This window comes from Stylophora pistillata, chromosome 9 (assembly GCF_964205215.1).
Source record: "Stylophora pistillata chromosome 9, jaStyPist1.2, whole genome shotgun sequence".
NCBI lineage: Eukaryota > Metazoa > Cnidaria > Anthozoa > Scleractinia > Pocilloporidae > Stylophora > Stylophora pistillata.
The window spans coordinates 25,674,791-25,700,053 of NC_142527.1; the positions used below are offsets into that span (position 1 = coordinate 25,674,791).

Below are 25,263 nucleotides of genomic sequence, written 5' to 3' on the forward strand. Positions count from 1 at the left end.
CTCGCTTGTGCCAAAGGTTAAGAACCAAAAAAGGCGAGTCGAACAGATAGAATGGACAAGGCGAAATACAATCATACACTGGCTAAAGGGACGCTAAACGAGGCTTTTATACGCGCGTGGGGACGCTAAAATATCTGATTACAAACCAATCGAGAATAGACAACAACGTAACCACATCCGTAACTAAAGTAATTCGTAACAAACAAATCAAATTCCACTTAGGCTGAATGAATCGTTTGAGTATCCTTAACAGTATTGGATCAACTAATAATCTCCAAATTGATGTTTTTCTTTATTTTTGTCACGTGTCGACTTGTTCTTGCATTGATATTGTAAGAAAAAAAATTTTCTTGGTCACTAATGCGAGCTAAACGGTTCACAAACTGCACGCTCGGGTTCAAAATACTTGCACAAATATTTATAGGAAAACCGGCGCTGGTCAAGTTTCGTAACAATAGCATCCCATAACTATGTTAAGACTGTTAAGCACGGGTAAAATTGATTCATTTTTAATATTCACTGCTTCAGTATCAAAATATACAATTTTCTTTGAATATTCTGAATCGCTTTAACTAGTTCGAGATCCCAATATAAAATATGGAAAATATATATTTATTTTCAATAATATAAATATTCCTACAAAATTGATGAATTATACTAAAGAAATCCTAGTATAAAGGTTTGTTCAGAAAATTATTTTTTCCTAAGACATTTTCAAGCTCTCGTATGAGCCCGTGCTAAAATCATGTGGATCAGATCTGAACGAAAGGTCACTATTAATGACAACTGAACCCCTCTCCGTTCCCCCTGGAAACCATTTGATGCCCCCAAGGGTCTCCCTCATCCGCCCCCTTCCCCGCCTGGCGATAAACAATAACTGGTCCCTTGTCGGAAAATGATCCTGGAAACTAAAGGACAATGATAATGATTCCGCTAGGAGGTTCATGACGCAAGACTACTTTTGTCTTCGGAGAAAATTCCATGTTGTTGGTGATAACTTAAGGGGTTAACATTGACAAAGCGAAGAGAAATTCAACTGGTGTCCTCTTAAAAAAGGGTCGTTAATTTGTTTATTATTGCAAAGTGATTACTCCACCCTTGAAAAACAGCATTCCGATTTACCGCAGTTCGGCAATCGTTTAAATTCCTCCGGCTTTTAATCAAAACTTGGCCTTGTAAATTGAGCTTAGGCGTGAATGAGCAGCGCACTGCGATCCGGTGTTTAATTGAGATGCGATATGCGTCAAATCGACAAAGTACAGCACTTAAAACAACACATCAATCTACGTTGCTCCTTCACTAAAGCACATCCCTTTAGTTCTGTTTTATAGCACCCTAATTTGAAAAATTAGCTTCCATTGCCAATTTACAACTAACAATGCACTCATTTCTTTCGGGGTCTACCGAGCTCGTCCTTTTTAAAGATATTAGTCTCGGGTTGATTTCCGTTCCCATTCTCTTCTCCGTCGTTAGCATATAGAGCGTGTGGTTCGTGCTCGTCAGTTGAGATGTGAAAAATCCCCTTGGTATTATCCTTAGACTGGGCCTCATAGGGGGACATCATCGCAAAACGATCAAGCTCCGCATCCCCAATTGGGCCCCCCGTGTCGAAATTGTTTCCCAGACTTAACCCCCCACCTGTGTTTTCACTGGGAGATTCCGCCGTATTAGACATCCCGAACTGATCGTTCAACTGTAACGGACCTCCCATACCACCTCCAGTCATAACCATCCCGTAGTCCCCTCCGTCCGACATCCCATCCCCCATCGTCATGCCTCCCACGGGAGCCCCGCTCGGTTCCACAGAGCCAACATTAATCGGAGATCCGGGTTCCGGTTTTGAATCCTCTACAGGATTTGGTTCATCATTATTGTCTAACTGTTCCGAGTCCAGGGAGCTGTTTCCCCGGGCTGACTTCTTCAGAACAAAGTTCAGCTCTTTGGCATCTCCCTCGGTTACCGTAATATCCTTTGATAAAGGCTCGTATCCTACGGCCATGGCAGTGACTTTGTAGCCCCCAGGGAGAAGAAGACGCCAATAATCCCCATCTTTTGCGGTTATAATGTCTTTTTTACGATTGTCAACACGGATATGTGCACCAAAAATTGGATTTCCTTGGCTGTCCTTTACAAACCCTTTAACTCCCTTGTGCGCCTACGCACAACAAAAGGCAAGAAAAGTTAGTCCACGAAATTTGTGAAATTGGCTGTCATGTTTATCAACCACAGAAAAAATCTTTTTTCAGAGCTGCTTTAATAAAATTATATTCTATAGAAAAAAGGTTTGCATGCACATTTACTGGTGTAGTATTGTTCCAAAAAATATGGCTCACAGTTGATTGAGCTCGAAATTGTATTGCTATTTTCCTTTTTATTGCGTTAACCTTGTCAGTATTTCGCTACATTTTTCCGAAACCGTTTTTCTTTACTCTTTAATTCAATTGCCGGAAAGTAATCTAATAAAATAATCAAGTCTTTATGAGTAGCAGTTGATCGACCATACCAAACAAACAAACAACCAAAAAAATAATGAAGCACTTGCTCAGAACAATATTTAGCTAAACAGCTTTTGTTTTGAAATTCCATGCTTATATTTTCAATCACAGCGGCCACATACCTGATCGATATAAGCTATCAGCGCTTGCTTGTTTTCCTCCCAGTCCTTCGGTAATTGACTTGCCTCTGGGAACTTCTTACAGCCTTGCTCTATGGTTATCTCGAAGCAGTTTGAGTGCATGTAGTTATAGTCCTGCATCCCCCCTGACACGCTGTACCAAGCTGCTCCATTTGTGACGCCATCATTGAAGTGATCCGGAGGGACCTCAGGGCAAGGCCAGGGTGGATTCTTGAGGTGCATAGTTGGATGCACCTCAGAATAGGATTTGGCAAGCTCTTTGAAGACGTCGTCATCTGGAGACTTGCTGTACTCGCTCTGCCCCGATGGGCTGTCATCGAATGGATAATTTGCCACTAAGGAGCCGCCATGGAGGTTAGCACTTAACACAAAGGGATACTCAGAGATCCACTTCATCACAGCTATCGTTTCGACTTGGGGCGGCCCCGTCACGCTCTTAAAAAACTGGTCAGGAAAGTTACGGTTCAGATCAACGTTGTTCGCATTGCTTCGTCCGATGATCCAATCCTTCCTGTTCTCACCTTCTGCGGCGAGTTCGTACCCGTCCGGGTTCATACTTGGCATCAAGTGAATACGAGTGGTGTCCACCATTTTGGTAAGGTTCGCATCTCGACCGTAATTTTCACAGAATGCTTTCGCCAGATGCAAGAGAAGTTCGCGTCCTACAACTTCGTTCCCATGCATGTTAGCAACATACTTGAACTCGGGTTCTCCGGGTTCGTGTTTACCTGGGTTGTCAGAGATTTCTACGACCCAAAGTTTTCGGCCTTGCACCGATTTTCCAATGCTATAGAGACGAGTGATTTTCGGGTACTGTCGATGAAGATCTTGAAGATACGCGGTCATCTGATCGAAATTATGGTGCGTCCAGTCGTCATCGCCTAGCGTGCGTGTTTTTGCGCTGGGACGTGAGAAAACAAGAGTCACCCGCAAGGAAATGAAATATGCCACCAGAAGCAGTATCAATCGCTCCATTGTTCCAAATAAACTGCTCGCAAAAGCTTTTTCGCGAGGAAATGTTAAGCTCCTCGCTCTAAACTCCTGGCTATAACTAACCCATCCTTAGTTAAAGCTTCTTAACCATAAGCTCCGCCCTCCATCACGTCATTTTTCGAGCTTTTCCTTTTCTGATGCACACGAGCTAAAAAGCGAAACTGACCGGCTCGAACTCGATCTGTGATTGGCTAATCAGCAGCAAATGTCACGCAATTATTGAGCTCAGTTGCAGGTTGTGTTTACTTTCCTCTCATGAAGTGACTGAGCCTGATTGAGTGTTCAAACCAAAATAAACAGGTCTCTGGATTTAGCCGTGACTACAAACATTACTCCGTCCCCTCTTGAAACAATTTCGTTTCATTGGTCTTCGTTAAAGATGAAGGAAATGTCCAGGTGGTAACCTTTTAGAAGAATCCATCGCCTAGGGAATTTTGGGTCATCCTCGGTGTAAAATCCTGACGAAGTTTTCTTTGCCTCATGAGGTATTGTTTTGTTGTACGCTATTGTTTATATTGTTTTGTTGTCTTTGTTGTACGTCACTCGTGAGCTTCACATGTTTTTACACCGAGGATGAGCCGGAATTTTGGTTCGCTTAGTAAATTTTAACTTTCACTGAAGACATCAAATAGTTCGGATGCTGGCTTCTCCTAACGGATGTTGAAATTGATAACCTCAAACTGCGAGATAATTTTGCAACTGGGACATTAATAACGCCGTAATAGAAAGGAGAGAATTAGGGAAAGAAGAGAAAAAATTAAGTTGAAAACTAAATACTTCATTTGAATTAGTATCAAACTTTGTTTCCCCCAATTTCTTTTTGACGGTGTGAACGAACCACGAACACTGAAAGTTGGCACCAGTAATACAAGGATATAACCCACCCTGTCATCATTGATAGAAGTAAAACTGAGGAACATGTCTAAAATCGTCAAGTCAATTCTTAAGGTTGAAAATGACTAACATCCATTCTCAAATAGCCTCAATTTCTGCAATAATTTATTTTTTCACTTAAGAAACAGTGACTGCTACAAAAGGAGTTTACACCAAATAACTTATGCATACCACATGGAGCGACCATAAAAACTATATACATACTTAGTATATAAAGCACGGCGTAAGGTTTCCTTCAAGGAAAATCGGTCGCACAATAAAAAAGCTATTTGCTACTAAGAAACAACGAAAGCCGTATTAAAATACATCTTAGTGAAGGTTTCTAAGTGCATGTATCTACAAATATCCTGCTATTTACGGAGAAGCTTCCCGGGACATTTCGCTGCTTGTCCTGTCGCTTTCTATCTACAATCGCCCCAGTGCTTCTCCGCTTGATTGCTGTTCACAACTGCAAGTAATTTTCCACTAGTGCTCTTTCACTAACTTCAATACTCCACTAAGTAGGGATGAACCTAAAGTTGTGGGCCACTCACACAAACTTGCATGCGTGAACAACATATCACAATCTCATCTCAGTTAAAAACAACTGACGTTTAGCCAACAATTTCTAGATAAACATTTTCTCTCTAAAAAAGTTTGAACCGCTTTCAAACCACGATCTGAAAAGTAAATGTTTCATAATAAATACCATGTTAAAAAAGACGTGATAAGAACTCTGGATGAAGTACGTTGGAGCAAAAAGTACGACTTCGAAATTTTAAGTGACTTAGACAAGGAAAATTTCAGCAGTGACAACGAGGGATGTGTCTCATAGATATCATCAAACCATATGAAAAACGTAACTTGAAATATGATTTTAATCGCATTATGTTTGGCCTAAACAAGCTTAAACACAACTGAGAAGAAAATGACTTAGGTGTTTGACTAAAACTTACAGACGGTGCGGCTGATTTCTGCAAGAAAACTACAGCTGGATAGTACCAAATCATCTAAGATAGCGCAGTTTTCAATTGACTGTTGATAGTAATACGGGATCGCTTCGATTTTACTTAACTTCGCTCTGTGATTGGTCCAAAAGACTCGTGCGATCTTCTCAAGCAATCAGATGCAAAACTAAAAACATTCACAACTTGGTCATTCGCGTTTTCCCGCGTTTCAAGCAGTTTGCATGTTTTCACGTCGACTTCTCATTGGCTAATGAGAATGTAAACCTCTAATCTGATTGGTCACTGAGATTTGGTCGTTCGCGTTTTCCCGCGCTGCAGGCAGTTTGCTTGTTTCACTTTGTGTTCTCATTGGCTAATGATGACGTTAACTTTTGTTCTGATTGGTCACTGGGATTGCTTTGGTTTTTGGGCCTTCAACTGAAAACTGCTCTATCACGTTTAAATATCGTGGTTTAATTTTATCGCTGCATGAAAATGTCTTTGATTTAGTTTTTGTTTCAAACCCAAGTTTCGAGCAATGGTAACATTGAGCCACAACATACACATTAACGACTGCAGTATAAAAAAGATTCAAAGGAAAAATATCTTCATGAACTGCGCAGGGTTGTGCTATAAGGGTGTTTCTTCCAGTTTGTTTAAATCCGGGACGCGACCTCCGGACTTGCTTAAGTGCTCCTTTGGGGGTGTCAGCGGTTTCAGTCCATTGAAGGGAGTACCCAGCTTCATGTCTCGATCCTCAATTGCCGCCTCGTTTTCAGAAGGAGGTCGCGACGCTTTTCTTGGTAAAGGTGCCAAATGTTCCGTTGAGGGGCTGACTGGTCGGTCAGGAAAGGTAAAGTTCCCTGGCTCTGATAATGTGTGTTTGTGTGAGTGACCTTGTAGAGAGAACGCAGATTGTCCCATCCAAGGCGACAGAGATCCCAAGGGTTGAGAATCAGGGCTTTCGCGCTTAGCAGGTGGTTTGCGCGTCGGGTAAGTGTTGTGTGTCAAATGAGCTAAGTTCTTGTGTTGAAGAGGCTGAAGGCGAACTTCTCCAAGAGGTTTGTGAGATGAGCTGATTGTAAGAGGCCCAAGGTGTGTTACAACCTGTCAAAAGGAATGAGCACAATCGAGTCTGTTATCGTCAGATCAAACGCTCGTCCCTTGGGGTTTTTATTGGCGCCAAAGAATTAGCCCAGGAAACCCGGGCTATTTTGGAGCTATTTGCTCGAAAGAAGGGCAGCACTTATCTCTTCGGAAACTAGCCTTTTTCTAAAGCCTCAGTTTCCTTTGCTCGTGTTCGAAGTTACTCAACGAAGGATATCACAAAATTACTTCAGTCTTCCGATGGAAAATCAAGTCAATCACAAGAAGACACGAAGGCCAAACAATTAGCGAACTAGTAAAATCTGCTCGAGAAAATTCACTGAAGCTGCTAAAATCCCCCTTAAAATCCACAAGAGTGACTTCTTTCAACCTTACCTAGTCGAGGCAATTCTGAGAAACTTACCTTGTCAGTAGAGTTTAGTTTCCCTAAGGCTTTGTGAGGACGCATATCGAAGGACTACAAAAGAAGGTAACTGATTAGTTGGCAATTAACGCCCTTCTACATCAAAACTGAACGACAAATAAATCAATTTCTTCCCTAAAACATACTACAGACGGTTACATTGGATGAGCGCTAAAACTTTACCTGTACATCGGCACTTCTGCTCCAGTCCGCCATTTTACTTAATTCACTAAAGGCAAACGGACAACGAACAAAATGAAACTCAACCAAATTGAAACATACCGGTTGTTTTGTTGAGAGGAATGAAATACAGGATAAAAAAACAGAAAAAGTACATACACACACACACACACACACACACACACACACAAAAACACAAAACAAAAGCAAAACGTGTAATTCCTTTAACCTTCAGAGGCGACTTCTTGAAATATCCTTTTATTGTAAACCAGGTAAAGGATGAAAACAGAAAAAAAATATATCCTTTTTGGAGAGACTACCAATTTTTTCCCTTTATGGCTTTACTTAACAACACATTCTCAAACTCTTTATAACGAATTCATTGTCTCGAAGCAAGTCGGGAGGATCAGTGGTCACAAAAATTTTGAAGTTGGAGACTTACACCACCCCCCAGGGGTGACAGGACTGGGATTTTTTTGTGATCTCAAGATTTTTTCACAATTTAGTCTTTAACAGTGAGACAATCTTGGTATTAACAACCAGCAGTCATCAGGTTTAATTGTGTCCACTTACCCCTGTGATTCCAGGTGATGAATTTGCTTTGATTGCACCGGTAAGCTGACCACCTGCGACAAAAATTAAGATTCAACACCTCCTTCCTTAGCGACCGACCGCAGCGAAAAAAAAAAACCCAAGCAAGTCAATCAATTTCAACCCAATTATCACAACAAGAAGCATATAGAACCTAAGTATATAGGCTTCTGTTGAAACTGATTGACGAGAGTTTCAGACTTTCAGTCTTTCGTGGTTTAATCTCGCGCTTTGTACTTGGTTTTATGCCCTGAGGACTTTTTTTTTTCTCTCTCTCTCTCTCTCTCCAAGTAAGCACTCGCAGATAAATATGTGGACTCATCCTTTGCAGAAGACTTCAGTGATTAGGTTTGCATGACGACGACTGTATTAAAACTCAACAACAAACTTTCCGGCATAATAAATTTTGAAAAGGCTGTAAGTAATTGGTTAAAATTAACCCAGCAGTGAGGTCTTAGCCCCAAAAAGAAAATACTGTAGAGGAGAACAAAAATTAATCGAGGATTTCTCAATACCGTTCCCAAAACCTATTTAACGGGATTTCCACATGACATTAGAATTTTAATGACGATTGCCGTGCCACGCCCTCTACTTCAACCCTCAACCTTTTCATGAACACATGCGTTGAAATCGTTCGACTGGAAAAAGGGGGAGAGTTGGTTTTTTAAGCGCTCTAAATTTAGTAGGTCAGCGCTTGGGAAACTGTATCCAACCAACTTAAATCGATCACCGAAGTAAATACTCTACCAGGCACTGTTACGCGCAAGTGTACCCAGAAAGAAGCAGTTCTCACTGTAATAAGAATAACATCAAGGGATGAACTGCACAGACCTGTTGCACTTTTTTCTTCTTTTTCTTTTTATCTCTTTTCTCTTGTCCTAGAGAGTTTCTTGGTTGGTTTTCCTCACCACCAAAATCTTGCCTCCTGAGTAAATAACCGTGAATTTAAATCAGTTATCATGTACACAAGAAGCTGCAAGTATCTACCACATACGTCCTATGGCAAAGGTTAACAACCATCATGCAAGGGAATTTGCCGGATTGAAGCGCTGAGGAGATAATCTCTTAAAAATTATTCTCGTGGTTTTACCAGACAATCAGTCACATACTTGGGACAAATTTCCAACTTTCCTGTACAAGGCTGGTAGGGCGAGGAGCGCCAATCCTGTATGTTAACCACTTCCCCACAAGACATGTGATAACAATATTTATAACACGACTCGGGCAGTCAGAGGGCCAATAACTAAAATCAACCAATCAAAATGCTCTATTGCCGGTCCAATATTCTCTAAGTATTGGACCGGGCACTGTCCCGAATGGTCCCGAATAATACCGCACTTGTGTCCCTCTGAACTTCAGTCGTATAATAAATCTCTTATTAACCAAGCTTGCTCGGGACCGTACTGGAAGAATATCGGCCCTTGGTCTTTTTTGTACGGACCTCGCGCTTGGTTAATAAGATATATAAACCGTAAACGAATCAAATATAGAAAAATGTCTGCTGCTAGCTAAAATGATTAAATGGCTTTACCACTGCGACACTCCGTGCTCCAAAGTCGACATGGGCAAGTCTGATTTTGAACCTCTTCTTTCCGTGTTCATTCCCATTTGAAAGGAATAATTTGACTGGTGAACTTCTTCTCGACTGGACGCGGTAGCATCTGATGAAAAAAAGGAGAGGTAAAAAAAGTTCATCCAAAGTTTTTAACAGTAGCGGACACAACTGTCACCTCTTAACTCTCACCTGTAAAAACCGTTTTCCCTCCCTGCCTTTCATGAATTCCCTTCGGTTTTAGCGGGTCCATTGTCTGTGAATAAAAACAACAACACGCATTACAATGAATGCCGGCGTAACATTCTTACTGTGTTTCACAAGGTCACTATCACAGGTCACACAAAGACTACCAACCGCGAATAACTAAAGTCTGCATTCTTAGAGCATATGAGTTAGAATTAAAGAGTCACAAACCTCATTGCGTGACATGAGGGGCTGCTGAGGCCTGGACTTAACGGAAGCGGAGCCGTCCCGGTCCTTTTTCTTGCCTAGGATCACAGACTTGGTTTTTCTGATTTCTTCTTTGATTGTTGCCGAGTCATAAGGCAGCTATAATTTGTAAACATAGTTTTAAAACATAATTTCTTTTTACTGGCTTTTGCCTCCAAACCCATAACCTTTTCGGGCACTGAAGTTCCCGCAATGCTAAATTGGTGACTTCTCCGGACTTTGCTTCTTGTAATCAAGTTTCCTGTAATCAAGTTTAAATGTCTTTGCGTGGGGCATGGTTGCCCATATTGCTCGAGCCAGAGGCTCATATAATCGCAAGACAACACCCACCCATCCCACCCCAGGGGAGGACATCCATCACACAGTAATCTCGTGCGTGGGAAATTAACGTCTCCTACCCCTAACCCTGCAGGAGACGGGACCTCCATTTATTCGTCCCTATCCGAGAACACTAGAATATCTAAACCATTTCTTGATGTTATAGAAAGGCAGCATATTCTTCTCAATTATTTTAAGACCTTGAGTGTAGGTCCGGCCGGGGCTCGAACCCTCGACCTCCCGCACATCAGTCCAGCGCTCTATCAATTGAGCTAACCGGGAGGCGGTTTTGCTTGGAAAGTAATATTAGTGAAAATATATAACGTCAGAGACTAAATACCTTGGAATTCTTTGAGTGATCAAGCTCAGACTCCTCATTATCTGTAGGGAAGAAGCTGTAATTTGCAGCCATGAGATGGCTGGTGCTGGCACCACTGCTGGTCTTTGCCATTGCTCTTCCATCTTCCGTAACACTAGTCTTATCGCTTTGAGGGAGATTATTTTTTTCCCCAGTTTGAGAAGTTGTTGCTCTTACTCCAGTTAAATTAGAAGTACGAGGTTTAATATCTACAGAGCTGTAAACAGTTTGTTTCACTGCTGAAGGGGGATTCCCTGATTCCTTTGAAATTTCAACGCTTGGCGCTGTTGCACAACTTTCGGACTTCTCGGAGTTTTCAGTTTCTGAAGTTCTATTTTTGTCCGTAGAATCCTCCTGTTGGTTACTGTCCTTCGGCCTTTCTTTAGCAGTCATCTGCTGCATGACGAGCTTTTTCTCCACGCTAAAATCTTTTCCGAGTGATGGATTCTGATGTGAATTAGGTTTAATGTCTTGTGTTTTTAACTCCTGCATGCTCTCCCCTGCCTTGATACCCTGTGACGATGATCCCTTATGTGAAAAATATCTTGATTTGGTTGGAATTTCAGCTTTCTTTGCACCCTGTTTGAGATCTGCACTTTTCTCTTTCCCAGTTTTTTCAAACTCATCCCTTTCTAGTTGAAATGCTGGGTGATTGTAAGCATCATTTATGGTAAATCTGTCTTTTGGATCCAACTGTAATGTTGCCTAAAGATCAACCATTTGAAAATTCATCTTCTTCACTTCCAGAAATTTCATTCTTACACCATTTAACCCTTTTAACTCCCAGAAGTGATTAACCTGTAACTTCTCCCTATAATATCCATACATGATCCAGCAAACAGGTAATGAGAATACTCAAACCTATCAGGTAGAAGTTGTTCCCTTGATTGAACACCAAATTCTCCTAGTCAATTTACAAGGAAGTGTGTAGCAGCTCGAGGGGAGAATTCATAATCAGATCTTGGGAGTGAAAGAGTTAAGTGATCACAGCTATTGGCAAAAGGTCCAAGAGACAGAGAGGAAGAGAGGACAGGGGGGGGGGAGAGGGAGCATGGCACATCCAATATCAAGAAAAACAGGGTGTTGCAGGAGTAAAAACAAAAGCAAGAAAAGCAAAGGATGTCAGTACTTTCTCATGATTTCCCATTCCCTTGTAAAAAATTAGCAATGCTCTCTTCTTGTCGCTATTTGCATGTATTTCCTTACAAATGAGTTTAGTTGATCCATTACAACATGATTTTAGCCAGCTGATAAGTTTGTCATATATCATAACATGTGTGATAAACATGTAAACAAACAAACAAACAAACTGATACCATTGGGACAAGTTGCAAGTTTATAATTTCTGGGAGGAAAAGGGTTTTGTCCTTGCTCAGCTCTACTTAGCATACTCTTCTTGCTTCACTTCCCATCCCTAACAACAAGTCCATTCAAGGGCAGCATTTCTACAAGGATTCAAACAGATGTCCCTCAAAACTCACTTGCATAAAGCTCAGCATGATTCCATTAATGACTCCTGCATATTTCCTTCCTAATGTCTGAGGGATAATTGTTGTTGGAAACTATAGGAAGCAGACATTAAAACTTGTTAATACCCCATCACTGAGTTAAGTAAAATCATGACAGGTTAACACAATAATAACACTTACATCACAAATAAAACACTATGTAATTCTACACAACATTCTTCCAGCTCAAAAAGGTTTCAGCTCACTAACAAGGCCAAGAAAAGACAATACCTTAAGTCCTTTGAATCTGGGATTGTTATAAAACATTTCCATCTGATCTGGTGGAAGCTGACCCAAAACCTAAGGCCACAAACATAGAATACAGACCATTTTTATTCAGTTATACATGGGCAAACAATAATTCTTACATTAAAAATCCTGCATCTTTTGACAGATTTATATACCAACCTTTTGAATTGTAAACAGCTGGTCTATTTCACTTTCTCCTGGAAAGACAGGCTGTGAAAAAACAAAAAAGGGAAAAAAAAATATGAGTTAAAATCAAGAATTGTCAGGAAAAAGACATTACGACAACTTTAATCATATGAAAGCAAATGAACTTTACTTAATGAGTGAAGGCTTGGCAGTAATTCAACTAAAAACCCAGAAAATATGATGGTCCCGTTTTTGAGGACACAAAACAGCCTTGTTCCAATAAATATTTCACTCTTCTGTTCAAATATCCCTTTAACTCCTATGAGTGACCAAGACAGAATTTCTCCTTACAATATCAATACAATATCAAGCAGACAAGTGATGAGAATAAAGACAAATGTCAAATAGGGAGTTATTAGTCGATCCAATTCCAAATTCTCCAAAGTAACATCATAAGAATTGCATGGCAGACAGTAAAGAGAATTAATGGTGGGTTTTTGGGAGTGAAAGGGATAGAGAGAAGTCTAGCATTTTACAAGCATCCATTAATAAATAATAAATGCATAAATAAATAATAAATGCATTCCAGACAAGTTACTCATGACAATCTTTACCCACCTGGCCATCACTCAGTTCTCCCAGAATGCAGCCAATGGCCCAGATATCAACTGGTTTACCATAAGAAGCCCTGAAATAACAGAATCAAACATGATTTAATGCACATTAAGTAAAAATAAATACTGTATGAGTCATTTCACGCAACATGCAGGGCTCGACACTAACAGTAGCCAACTAGCCACAGACTAGTAGAAATTCAGTTTTGGCTGGTGGTTTTGAATTTCCACCAGCAAGTTTGGCTAGTAAACAAACTGAAATTGTTGTAACATCTAAGATGTCACTAGCCACTTGGCTAGTAAGTTGAAAAGTCAGTGTTGAGCCCTGACATATAAGAACACCTTCATGCTTCAGATTTCCCTAATTACACTCACTCACTGATGAATGAGCACATCTTACCATCTTTTACACCTACCCTAAGAGCAATTCTGGTGATCTATACCACCGAGTTGCAACATAATCTGTGAACTGTCCGCTGCCATTAACAGTCATGGCTCGGGCAAAACCTGCAACAGTGAGGATTTGAGCTGTTGAAAATTCCTGAGTTACTTCAGATTTATTAGCCACATTCATTATGCAGGTTTTGGTATTATCAAATTTCCAGTTCTTTGAACTTACCAAAGTCACACAGTTTAAGAACCCCATTCTTACTAATAAGCAAATTTTCTGGTTTAATATCTGTTGATAGAGAAAAGGAAGAAATTAGAGACTGAGAAGCAAAAAGATTGAACAAGTAATCACTTCAAACAGACCAAATTTTGAACAATGTATGTAGTTAATCTGAAAGTGCTCTTGATTTGTACAACCTTATGAAAATAATGATACTTTTTCTATCATCAGTCAGAATACCTCGATGAATGACGTCATTCTGATGGCACCATTTGATGGCTTTAATGAGCTGAAAAACATAGTTTCTAAAAGGAAGAAAATGGAAAAGAAATATAATCAATGGATGATGGGAAAGTTAAACTTCAATTCATTTTTGGTTCTATGCAATTTCTCTTTTAAAGCTGTCATGGAGCTCACCTGACTTGATTTGAGGGAACTCCATTGGGCATTTCCTCTAGTAACTCAAGCATGTTCTTTTCAATCAAAAGAGAAAATCCAAGTGAAGTTAATAGACCATACAAGCATTCACTAAAAAGTATGGTTGATTTATGAACAACAATTTCAAACATGCAAACTTACTCTCTCAACATATTCAAAAACCAAATACAGTTTTCCCCTTCTGCGAAATGCTTCCCTGCAAAAAAATAAATAATTAAGAAGTAAACAATTGAAAGGTACTAATTAACAACCCTTTAGCAACCATGATCTGATTTATAGCCCTCCCTTCCATTTGGTTTAAATTTCCCTATAAATCAGATAGGAGAATTTGGTGTTGAAATAGGATAGTACTCTCCACCTGATGATTTTGAGTATTTTAATTCACCTCGAGCAAAGCACTGAGAGAAATTGCAGGTATACAAGAGTTACGTGACTGTTCACCACTTCAGAGAGTTTAAACAGTTAAAACTTTTCATCTACAGCTGCACAAATTATATTCCGCAGTTTCTGATAATCAAAGATAATATTATACACCCCATATAGTGAAGACTTCAGAGGAAACAATCACCCATTCAAACTAATTTGAGCAAGGTAAATATATTTTAATCCACTAAAGTTTAAATTCAAGCAGAATCTTGAAAGTTAGAAGCTTTGTTTGAAGCTTTGCAAATACTTTGAAAAGCTTTAATACTATTTATAAAAACATCTGAACACTCTATTTTGTCAAAACAGTGTACAATGATGAAGATATATCCCTCCTACTGGAATACTATAGGTATTATAATAAAAAAGAAACTAACCGTAGTTCTACAATGTTTTCTTGCTTCAACATGCGAAGAACTTTTAATTCCCTCAGTGTGGTTCTCTTGACATCTTCATTTTCTAATGAAATATGTCAGACACAGATAAACATGAACATTCAACAACATGGTTTGGAACAATTAACTGGCAAATTGAATTTAAAGCCATTCACTGTTAAGATTGTGACTGTGGAGATTTCATCAGATAGCACAATCAGTAAAAGGAGTTCTGTCAATGCACTTGCAGTTTCATCATGAGAGGTTTTTGCCTTTAACAACTGGCAAATGATTGACCCATACAGCTTAATCCTGATTACTGCAGCATTCATTTGTTGTACAACTGTTCAGGTGGCCATTAAAGAAAATGCAGTTTGCTTTAACTGAAGATCCACTCAGTAAATCTTATTGTCAAGTGCTATAATTAAAAGTAAATAAAGTTTTCTTATTTTTGCAAGACAAAATGCTTCAAAAATACAAGATTCTGTGCATGTCAAATTATGTGAAATTATTGCACCAACCACCAGTCAATGATAACTAACCACCTCCTCAACACAAAGGCTCGAAGTTCCTTTATTCATTCAAAGTAAGGAAGGTGTCAAATCAATGCAAATCACTTAGTAATGAATACTTAAAAGAAAAAGGTGACTAAGCTTCAATATAACTCCTAGATATAACTCCTACAACTTTGTGCCAGCTGCCTGTATTTTTACTTTGCATAAAATTTTCCTTACTAACTTGATTTTTCCCTTTTGTTTTAGGTTATACTAAATAGTACAAGGAAGAGAGAAATAAAATTCAGGCTAGTTTGGAAAACTTTTTAACCTGAAAATTAGACATTTTCGTGGATACTTACCTTCACTGTCTTTGAATTTCTTAACGGCCACAATTTCATTTGTTTCCTGCAGCAGAGTACAAGAAGAGGATGTTTCAGAGGGTAACTTCCACCAAGTAAACATTCTCAATACTTTTTGAAATCATCATGGTAAAAATAAAGTGGTTGTTAATGTATGGTTCTCAAAATTTTGAGCTGATTCAGAGTCTCCTCAGGGTATGGGAAATATTTACCAGTAAGAGGGAATCATAGAATCAACAGCAGTCTTGCATTAAATTGGATTCAAGATTGTCACAAGTTACTTTTCAAGCTCAACCTCTCTCCAGTTACCCTTTAACTTCAAACATCAGTGAAATCTATGGACAGAGAAGTAACCAATCATGATAAACAGTGTTCCCCCCCTTTTTTTTAAGCAAGACAGGTAAAGTCAATTTGAAACTGGTAAATAAAACTTTTTACTCATTTAACCAGAGATGGTACCAGAGATGGAAAAGCCTGCCTGAAAGGAAGACTACTCTGGAACAAACACATTGCCCCTTTTATCTTCTCTTTCTCAAACCTAATTAATACTTTTATCATCCTTGCACAGTAAAATGTCTACATTGAGGCTGAATCATTGGAGTGGCACTTTTATCGAGAAAATTTCCATTTCTCATCTGAGACCTTGAAGCCTTGTTTCTTTTCCCTTATCTAGATTGTAGGGATCCTTCCAGTTGTTTAAGGAAAACTTTAAGACACCATTGGGATGGGTAGATACAAATGCTAGTAACACGATCGCTGAAATTTCAGTCACCAGCATGAGACTCAGTCTTATCCAAACAAACATGATTGTTTGGGTACTGTTTCCATAACATTGTCCCAGTTGCCTCTGGATGGTTTACAAGATGAATGGAACAATACATGGTGACAATCCTGATGATCACATTTAGACAGTGGAGCTGATCTCAGGTAAAATGTCTGCAACTAATGTATGTGCAATCATTTACAACTTTGCCTGTTCCCTGCTAGAATTCTCCTGTAATGCTGCCATATTGTCAATAACCAGGGAATTATATTTGCCATTCAAATGTTTAGTTGGTTTTATTAGATCTTTCTTACATTGAACCAAGCAGTTCTGCACTTCTGGAAAACCGTAAGCCCAAGAATATCTAGCCCGAGCAACTAAACAAACAAATTATCCGAAAAGTAAATATGAAAGACAGAACTGTTCGGGCAACCGAACAACTCCTTTCGCATATTCTTGAATTGGCCCCTGGATATTGAAGGACATCTCTCAAATATTGAGTGATTTTGTAACATGATCCTATTAGGAAATATACTCAAATCTCGCGTGTTTGATGAACTAGCAATCATCAGCCCGCTTAACCTTTGCAACGCGTTGATCCGTATGTTTGATTTACTGTCATAACCGAGGTATGAAATGGAAAAAGAGCTTCCGTTACCTTGTGTCTGCATCTCAAAACCACTCCATAGGCTCCTAGCGATGCAAAAAACACAAACGGAGATGTTTAACTCAAATTTGAACCAGTTAAACCCATATTTAGCTATACAAAATTAACTATAACAGCACAAAACACTGTAGGTTTGAAATTCCTTCAACCCAATTTTAATTTCATTACCATACGGATAATAACAATCTTAAATCAAGGAACGCTTACCTTCGCCTACAATTCCAAGGACTTCGTACTTATTCATCTGTGTTTAACAGACATGCTGTAGGAATATTTAATAATTGATCTTCGCCTGCCGTTGAAATAGTGTGTATGATGCCTCCCAAGAAACGAAAACATATCTTGCAAAGCATCTCCCATTTCAGGAAGTACACTCGGTGCGTTTTACAAATATCACAATGGGACAACCAGAAATATCAATTAATATTACTTTCAACAAAAGGATGTCGTTTTACATCCCGAAAGTGCGTGGTTTTTGATCCAAATTGCATCACATATTTCTCGTTACGGTAACCAACAAGACGAGGGTTGTTATTTCATTTCCCATGATTCCCGACACTATGTAACGACTGAAATTCCTTTCTGATGACGTAAGGTTCGTATGTCGTCGGGTAGATCTCGGGTGCGGGAAAAGACAAAAATGAGGCTTCGTGCTTTTTGACGATGGCCACACCTAACATGTGTTCCAGATTCCATTACTGAGGTTTTCTCCCTTCGAATTCTACCTGTATATTTTAAAGATATGGCTTCTGTGATTTGTTTCATAGTATAACCTTACACTGTACACCAAAATTTCGTTCATAACACCCGGAGAGAGACTAAAATCCGTGATTGCACCGCTGAGCGATCGGGGAGGCCGGAGACTATACAGACTCCATTTTTCATCCTGAGAGTATGTACGCCCCTTTATTTCAATGTGCATTCGCTGAGTCTACCCTATGTTGTGCATACTGTCCCTGAATTACTAACGACTTTTGTCATGTGATATTTAGTATATCGTGTAGATCAGTTTGTTCCTTCGTTCCGAGAAATTCTGCTTTATCTTTTTTGTTTTAGCAAGCTGGATAAGTCGTGACTCTTCTAAAAGCAAATTCACATTTTCACTGTCTGCCATACAATTCTTGTGATGTTGGTTTGGAGAATTTGGATCAGCTATCAATCCCCTAATTGACAATTTTCTTTATTCCCACGCCTACTTGATATTGTATTGATATGATAAGGAGAAATTCTGTCTCAGTAACTCCTGATCTGGGTATTAAATAATTTAATTATCATGTATCATGAATTATGCGACTTATTATGCCATATTCCCGCTTCAGCGCCCACGGTATGCACCACACCCAAGCTACGCATGCACAAAGTACTGTTGACATCTCTATCGAAATAAGCTCGTTTGAAAAAACTTTGTTATGTGTTTCAATATAACGTAGTTGAAAGGTTTGCTTCTATTAGTGATCGTCTTTAAAGGAGGAGACAGAACATGTCGAGGGAAAACTTACACGTAAGTTACATGCTACATCTTGGTAAAATATATTTTTTACTCCAAGCCGATTATAAATGGTTCATTATACGTTCGCGTTCGTGACCTGCTTTCCTAGATCGCTTCGGCGATTTCTGTTAGATCTTTGACAAGCAGTAGAGAACTTTGCAGGTTTTGTCGAGACAGTTGTAAGACCTTCTTTGAACACGATTGAGAAATATTCAAACCATATGGGAATGTTTCGTGGAATCAGTTCGAAGTTAGCTCACTGAAGTGGCGTGGGGCGGAATTCTAATTTTTAGCGTAGCTTTCTCTTAATACTGGTTCATGTTAATCCTCCCTGAAATAATACCATCTTTACACTGGAGGAATTATATGTGTCGTGGAAAATTTTTGGTCACCAAGGAATGGATACTATTGTCAGATTTCCTCCAAGTCAGACAACATGAATATTAGATATAAACGCTTTGATTTGCATGCGTTGAATGTTTACAACCGTTAATCAACTTTTAATAGCTACGTTTGAATTTTTTAAAGTTTTTATGAACGCGAGGTTTCTAGATATCCCATCCGTGCACTTAATGATATCATTCTGAACGTTAATTGCATTTTTCCAATCTGTCGTGGCTTATTAATTAAAGAAAACCTTTCAAAGTTTTGTTTTACATTTGCACAATTTTGCTATACAATGAAGAGGTGCGAATTAGCATTCCTATGTGGTCGATTAGAACAATTCTCTGGCGCCCATTTTCATCACGAAATTTGTGCTTGAAAGTGATTTTCACTTACCGTGTCAGATATTGAGTTGTTGTCAGTGATCCAACATTACCCACTTAAATTAATGTAACTCATTCTTTCCTGTAATCCAACATCCATAGTTTGCAGATATCATACCAGATTCAAGAAAGAAATTACTTGATACTGATTTGAGAAAAAGTAAATGATTTTCTTTTCACTTTTCTCCTAGATCCAGAGTAAAAATGTATATAGTGCTCTTAATTTAAACAGAAATTTAAATTATCAAAAACATTTTTTTTATTAAAACTAATGGCAGGATGAGATGCCCGGGTAAAAATGTCATGTTTACCTGTACTTTCAAATTGGAGATATTAGAAACTATATATTGTGACTGAGGGGTGGGGGGGAGGGGATAATGAAGTGTTTGAAAGTTTTCTTTTTTTTCATATGGTTTTCCTGAGAAAAGGGAAGTTAATAAATCATTAGTTAACTTTATTGACATCATTCAGTTATGATTATGGCACTACACTATAGTTATTGTTGGAGTATTTAGAAGAGCAATTTGATAATTGAGTACCACCAGTCTGTTTAGAGCAATATCATAATTTGTTAATGAATTAAATTTCATTTGACTTTGTGATGAAAATCATGTAAAGGAATGATCTTGACAAAAAACAATGTTAATTCAGACTTCTTTTCTGCTATTTCTTAAATTGCAGCTCACCTCCAAAGATCATTTCTTTATTGAGTATGGCAATATATAACCATGTAAATATCTATAAAGAATTGATTGATTTCCTTGATCTTTCTTTCCTTCCTCAAATTTAAACTTTTCTTTGGAGTCAAGGTGTTTACTGGTTCAATTGAGCAAGATACTATCAGTAAATGTTTTGTCCAGTACCTTGATAATATAATAGTTTAAATCCTAGCTTTTACTCCCCTACTTTAAATTACTTAATCCTTTGCTAAGCACCCACCTCTTTGTCTTTAGAGAAGGGAGAATTCCAAGTCTCGTACATCTATGCGAGAAAAACTGGTAGAGAAACAGAAAGCAACTGATGAACACGAGAGCAACTTTACTGCTGGTCGTGTCAATGTGCGAGAGAGATATCTGCACCGCACTGGAATAAGAGGGAGAAAGAGCTGGATATTCTATGCTGTTTTGTACATTCTGGCTCTCATTGTCATAGTCAATATTGTGGTGAGTGTTTATAGGCTTGAAAACTAAGTGATTTTCTCCTATGGGCATGCCAGCAGACTCTCAAATCACACTTTTGCTGAAGGGTTTTGTTGGGTGAACTCAGTATTAGGGGTAAGGAAATCTTAATTGAAGGTCAGAGTACAGGATTTTAATTAGACAACTAAACTCTCCTAGGATAAACAGATTAAAGCCAAGAAGAGGGTTTCGAGACATGCACAACAACTGGCATTTTAACTGTACTGACTATAAGAATAGAATTTGATAATGAGTTGGTTAGAAAACATGAATTTGTCTCTGACTGCAGGAACACATAATTAGTAGCTATTGTCAGAGCTGAGATTTTTCTTCTTTCTTACAATGCACAATTTTATCACTCTTTCTGTTCACAGATGCTTGCCATTTTGTATCATGTCTTGCAAATGAGCAAAGATGGGATGAAGTGCTTGTCATTTTTTGAGAATGATAATGTTCGATTTCATTGTATAAGTGACCTGGACTCAGTCAATTTGTATGCAAATCAAACTGGAACTTTTAAAGACCACAACTTGGTTATTGATAGTGATGACGAAAAGGTAATTTATGATGAAGTTAGAGTAGTCCACAAACTTTGGTACAAGTTGTGAAAGGAATCAAGACTTCAGGTTAAAGGAATAACAGCAGTGAGACTGAAACTATTTTGAACTTCATTGTGACCCTACACTAGTTATGGAGTCCTTTAGTTTGTGATAGTTACAATTCTCTTTGAGCCACATGTAGTCTGTTGTGACCTGGTTTTTCATTGCAGTTCAAGCAAATGACAGCCTTGAGCTAGCCTCCCAGTTAGCTCAATTGGTTAGAACGCTGGACTGTTGTGTGGGAGGTCGAGGTCAATGGTTCGAGCCCTGGCCGGACCAACACTCAAGGTCTTAAAATAACTGAGGAGAATGCGCTACCTTTCTATAATATCAAGAAATGGTAGACATTCTAGTCTTCTCGGTTAAGGACGAATAAACCGTAGGTCCCGTCTCCTGGATCTAGTAATTAGTTAATTTGGTTAGCCAGGGAACGTTAAAGAACCCACTCATGAGATTACTGTGATGTGGTGTGGCCTGTTTACTTGCAATTGGGGGGAGGGGGCATCTTCAAATAAGTTTCCTTCGATTGTTTGTAAACTGCTGATGCAGTCTGGCCAAAGTCCCCCAAAAAGTGTTGTGATGTGCATTTCAACATATCCTCATGTTAATTTGTGCAATATAAATATTAAATTATTATTATTATTATTGATTTGTCACAAAAAATGATGACAATCATGTTATTTGACTTGTGCAACTTGTGTCTTTTTACTGCTCCAAGCTCAATTTTTTTTAAAGTTTCCATTGTTACCAAAAATCTCAAAATCATAAAATGGTCACCAAAGGTGAGAGGTTAGTCCCCAGAAGAACATACAAGACAAAAATGAACCAAGATTAAACAACAGTACATGAGGTGTTTTACTGCTTTTTAAAATTTTATTTTTGGAGCATCAATGCAATGTTAGGAAAAATTGCCAAAATTGTTTTATACTTACCTTGGCAACTAAAATGGTAGCAGCTTGGAGCACTGTTGTCAAATGACTGTATTATTTTTGTTAATATTGATACAAATTATTATTATTATTTTTATTTTTCCAGGTTATATTCCATGGTGGACCTACAACAGCAGCTGCGCAAAGTATGTTTGACTTTGAAATGACAACATCACTTATATCAATGTCCTAATTGTGGAATACACATTACATGTACCAGTTATATTTTGGACAGTCCAGAAATAGACAGATGGGAATGGAAAAATACAGTAAACAATTGGATGGATAATTGATAGTCTTATTAATGGTTTTTCTTGTTGTTCAGTGCATGTCGGTGCAGATATTACTGAAATCCATGCTAAACATGGCTTCAGGTTTGTGGACCCCTATGAAAAGAAGACCATCCTGAACTTGAATGGAAGTGTGTGGTACATAAATCCAGCCTCCATAAATGCTTTCACAGTTGCTGGAGATGCATTGGTTACCCATCGGGTAAGCCAACAAATACCTTTAGAAACTCATTTAGTAAAGCTATGTCATGAATTTATAAAACTACATGACTTGTTGTTCAGTTACTGTTTTGGGAGAAAGTAATACACCGAATGCAAATATGGCGTCCAATTTGAATTGCCATTGTTCTGAACTGACTAGCCTCGTCTTCACGTGGAAACACAAAAGGATTATTACATTGTGTGAGAGCCTAGTCAGTCCAGAACAATGGCAATTCAAATTGGACACCATATTTGCATTCAGTGTATGGCCTCCCTGAAAAAGAGAGAAATGAAATATGTATTGCAACACAAATGCAGCAACCACTTAGAATTCTTAATTTATGTTTTGGCAATAAGTGACAACTCTCACAATTTTAGTGAACAGTGTACACTTGACAGGAGATTTTAGTGTCTGTTATGGGGAACCTTTGATATATGTCATTTATTTTTGTTGTTATTTGTTTTTATTAACTTAAAGACTTATGTTTCAAAATTCTACTTATTTGATCACCAACCTCAAAAGTTACCATGTGGCCTACTTTTCATTCCAGACACTTGTAGATCCTAGCAGTAGGAGTTGGGTTTTTCTCATTCAAACCTAATACAGTATCTAGCCTACACTGTGGCTCCTCGACAAGTTACCTGTAGCTCAGTTAAGAGAGGATTATGTCACCAAATTGGAGGCGAATGGGGTTCAAGTACAACTAGGAATGCAGATACTTTTTTATTAATATATAGATACTGATGAAATACCAGGATTTCTCCTTTTACTAAAAAATCATATCTTCACCGCACGCAGTGAAGATACTATTTTTATCTTTCACGTGTGAGGATATTGATGTGGCCATGGTCACCAACATAATTACCCAATTGCTGTTTTGAAAATGAATAAAAAAAGTTGTCTTTTACGTGGAAATTTCATCAGTATCTGTATAATAAACAGAACATTACATGGCTGCTTGGGGGTACGAATTTTATCTTCTCGTGCTGAAAGTATCTCTCTCGAGATAAAATTCGTATCCTCACGCGGCCATGTAATATCCTCTATTTCTTATGCTTTTGACAATTTTCTTTTTTAAGTACACTTCTGACCTATGCTTTTCTGTCAGGTTGTCAGCAATGAGGACCAGAATTTGATGTTGACCTCTGAACAGGAAATTTTGGTGGAGGGACATGAAGGTCTGGGTTTGGACGGAAAAATGATTCACATTAACGCTGACGAAGATGTAGAAATTTCCTCTACCTCGGTAATGATGATATCCTAACCTAAGGGCCATTGTATTTTTGGTCAAGACAGCAAGATAATAGTCTTCTGAAAAATGTTTGTTGTTAGGCTGGTAAGACAAACATGTAACCCATTTCTTGTTATTTTCTCACTTTAAAGGGTGTGCAAGGAAATAGCTTGTTTAAGATTATGTTGGATGCAGGCAGTGGGGTCCACGTAGCAGGAAGTGCACTGGACATGGTGATGCCAACTGGAGCCCCAGGCAGTGTATTAGGGAAACACAAGCTCTGTGCATGTATAAACACGGGCAAGCTTTATCGTGTGGCAGTTGTGAATACGACCTTCTCAACTTGTTCTACTGTGAAGAATGTTTGTGGATAATAACAGTAGTTGCTGTCTTGAAAAGCACTTCTCTACACTCATTTATTGACTAAATTGCGAGTAATTTTGCGGGAGGTAACAAACTTGGTCAGAATATGTAGTTGGTGAAAGGAATAGAGAGGGGAAAATATTGACATGAACTTCACATTGCTCTCCAGTGATGCTGTTTTTCAAACGGCTTGTTTCCGTGTTATGCTAGTTTTAGCATAGTAACAGTTGCATAAGCACGTTGAAAGAAAAGGCGAACAGCAAGTTCATCATTCTTCCTTTGAGTGACAGTTTTTTTCATCCAACCCTCAAATAATTCTAATAGAGAAGTGGGGAAAATTTCTAATTTTTGCCAATAAAAAGCACACGTCTTTACATTTTTACACCAATGTCTAAAAGGCAGAGAGAAAAAACTTGTTTTTGTAGCGGTTTGCCGTTTGCGTGAGGTTAAGTAAGATTGTATCATCTAGTAAATATTAAATTTTTATACCTGGCATTAAAAATGCTGTTTTTCTGTAATGTTTGTATTTTTCTACGAGGGAATGAAATTGGTTAGAGTTAATTAAAACGTTTGAAACAACTTTGCACCTATTTATTACCTATACCTGTTATCTAGGGAATAGTCAGCCCATGACGCTTACAAAATTATGCTTTTGTTATTTGCAAACTAAGCTCTTTCAAGACATTCATGCTCTCAGAGTACCCTTTAAGTCAACCAGAAGCACACGTGATACAATCGGACTGGTCATTATTTATTTATTGCTAAGGGAGTTGGAAAGAAGGAGAAGGATTTTGCTTGTCACGATTGAATTTACCTGATCCCCGTTGGGTAAAATTTCCCCTTTCTTTCCCCTTGCATTGGTGGTTTAATAGCAGTCATTTTTCCTTGGTCTCCTCCTTGTACTCTGCTCATATCAACGGATCCCCTCTCCGTCCCCCTTGAAAACCATACGATCCACAAAATCCCTCATACCCCTTCACGCACTTTTTAGGTAACTCAGTGAATATCATGAAAAACAGAAACCTCCAATGTCTCGCTTAGTTGGAGTCATACTTGTCAGGCTTGTGTTTGCAGGGGTATTAATAGAAGCTGGTTACCAGACCGCCGCCTGCACGACCTCGCACTGCCGTCTGCTTGTGCATTGTGAGCGGCCCTCACGTGTTTGTGTTTTGCCGTG

At 38.7% G+C, this 25,263-nt stretch overlaps 3 protein-coding genes across 3 annotated transcripts; 1 reads left to right on the top strand and 2 right to left on the bottom strand.

Annotated features, from left to right (window-relative positions):
* Positions 1–493: 493 nt before the first annotated feature.
* Positions 494–3,771, bottom strand: LOC111327875 (carboxypeptidase D). Its single transcript, XM_022932177.2, has 2 exons — positions 2,618–3,771; positions 494–2,155 (listed from the first exon to the last, which is right to left on the bottom strand). The coding sequence occupies exons 1-2, from the start codon at positions 3,608–3,610 to the stop codon at positions 1,385–1,387; spliced, it is 1,764 nt and encodes a 587-aa protein (XP_022787912.2). The 5' UTR covers positions 3,611–3,771; the 3' UTR covers positions 494–1,384.
* An 839-nt stretch (positions 3,772–4,610) lies between these two features.
* Positions 4,611–17,583, bottom strand: LOC111327874 (uncharacterized). The gene is made up of 22 exons (XM_088732583.1): positions 17,246–17,583; positions 17,030–17,064; positions 15,609–15,654; positions 14,756–14,837; positions 14,097–14,151; positions 13,935–13,990; positions 13,758–13,822; positions 13,527–13,586; positions 13,324–13,414; positions 12,912–12,981; positions 12,327–12,377; positions 12,150–12,218; positions 11,892–11,972; positions 10,393–11,115; positions 9,699–9,833; positions 9,474–9,537; positions 9,261–9,390; positions 8,561–8,654; positions 7,712–7,764; positions 7,142–7,187; positions 6,959–7,012; positions 4,611–6,555 (listed from the first exon to the last, which is right to left on the bottom strand). The coding sequence occupies exons 1-22, from the start codon at positions 17,280–17,282 to the stop codon at positions 6,079–6,081; spliced, it is 2,574 nt and encodes an 857-aa protein (XP_088588709.1). The 5' UTR covers positions 17,283–17,583; the 3' UTR covers positions 4,611–6,078.
* Positions 17,584–18,379: 796 nt separating this feature from the next.
* Positions 18,380–24,665, top strand: LOC111327919 (beta-sarcoglycan). Its single transcript, XM_088732584.1, has 7 exons — positions 18,380–18,539; positions 20,248–20,457; positions 20,847–21,029; positions 22,107–22,146; positions 22,326–22,492; positions 23,601–23,738; positions 23,876–24,665. The coding sequence occupies exons 1-7, from the start codon at positions 18,519–18,521 to the stop codon at positions 24,095–24,097; spliced, it is 981 nt and encodes a 326-aa protein (XP_088588710.1). The 5' UTR covers positions 18,380–18,518; the 3' UTR covers positions 24,098–24,665.
* Positions 24,666–25,263: the final 598 nt, after the last annotated feature.

Excerpts from the sequence above, each read along its gene's own strand:
- LOC111327874 (XM_088732583.1), bottom strand. The coding sequence starts at position 17,282 with ATGAATAAGTACGAAGTCCTTGGAATTGTAGGCGAAG. Across the intron at positions 14,838-15,608 it reads GAAATTCAAAGACAGTGAAG|AAAATGAAGATGTCAAGAGA; the intron begins GTAAGTATCCAC and ends ATATTTCATTAG. Across the intron at positions 9,834-10,392 it reads ATCACTCAAAGAATTCCAAG|CTGCCTTATGACTCGGCAAC; the intron begins GTATTTAGTCTC and ends TACAAATTATAG.
- LOC111327875 (XM_022932177.2), bottom strand. The coding sequence starts at position 3,610 with ATGGAGCGATTGATACTGCTTCTGGTGGCATATTTCATTTCCTTGCGG. Across the intron at positions 2,156-2,617 it reads TGATAGCTTATATCGATCAG|GCGCACAAGGGAGTTAAAGG; the intron begins GTATGTGGCCGC and ends TGTTGTGCGTAG.
- LOC111327919 (XM_088732584.1), top strand. The coding sequence starts at position 18,519 with ATGTCGAGGGAAAACTTACAC. Across the intron at positions 18,540-20,247 it reads TGTCGAGGGAAAACTTACAC|AGAAGGGAGAATTCCAAGTC; the intron begins GTAAGTTACATG and ends CTTTGTCTTTAG. Across the intron at positions 21,030-22,106 it reads TTGATAGTGATGACGAAAAG|GTTATATTCCATGGTGGACC; the intron begins GTAATTTATGAT and ends TTATTTTTCCAG.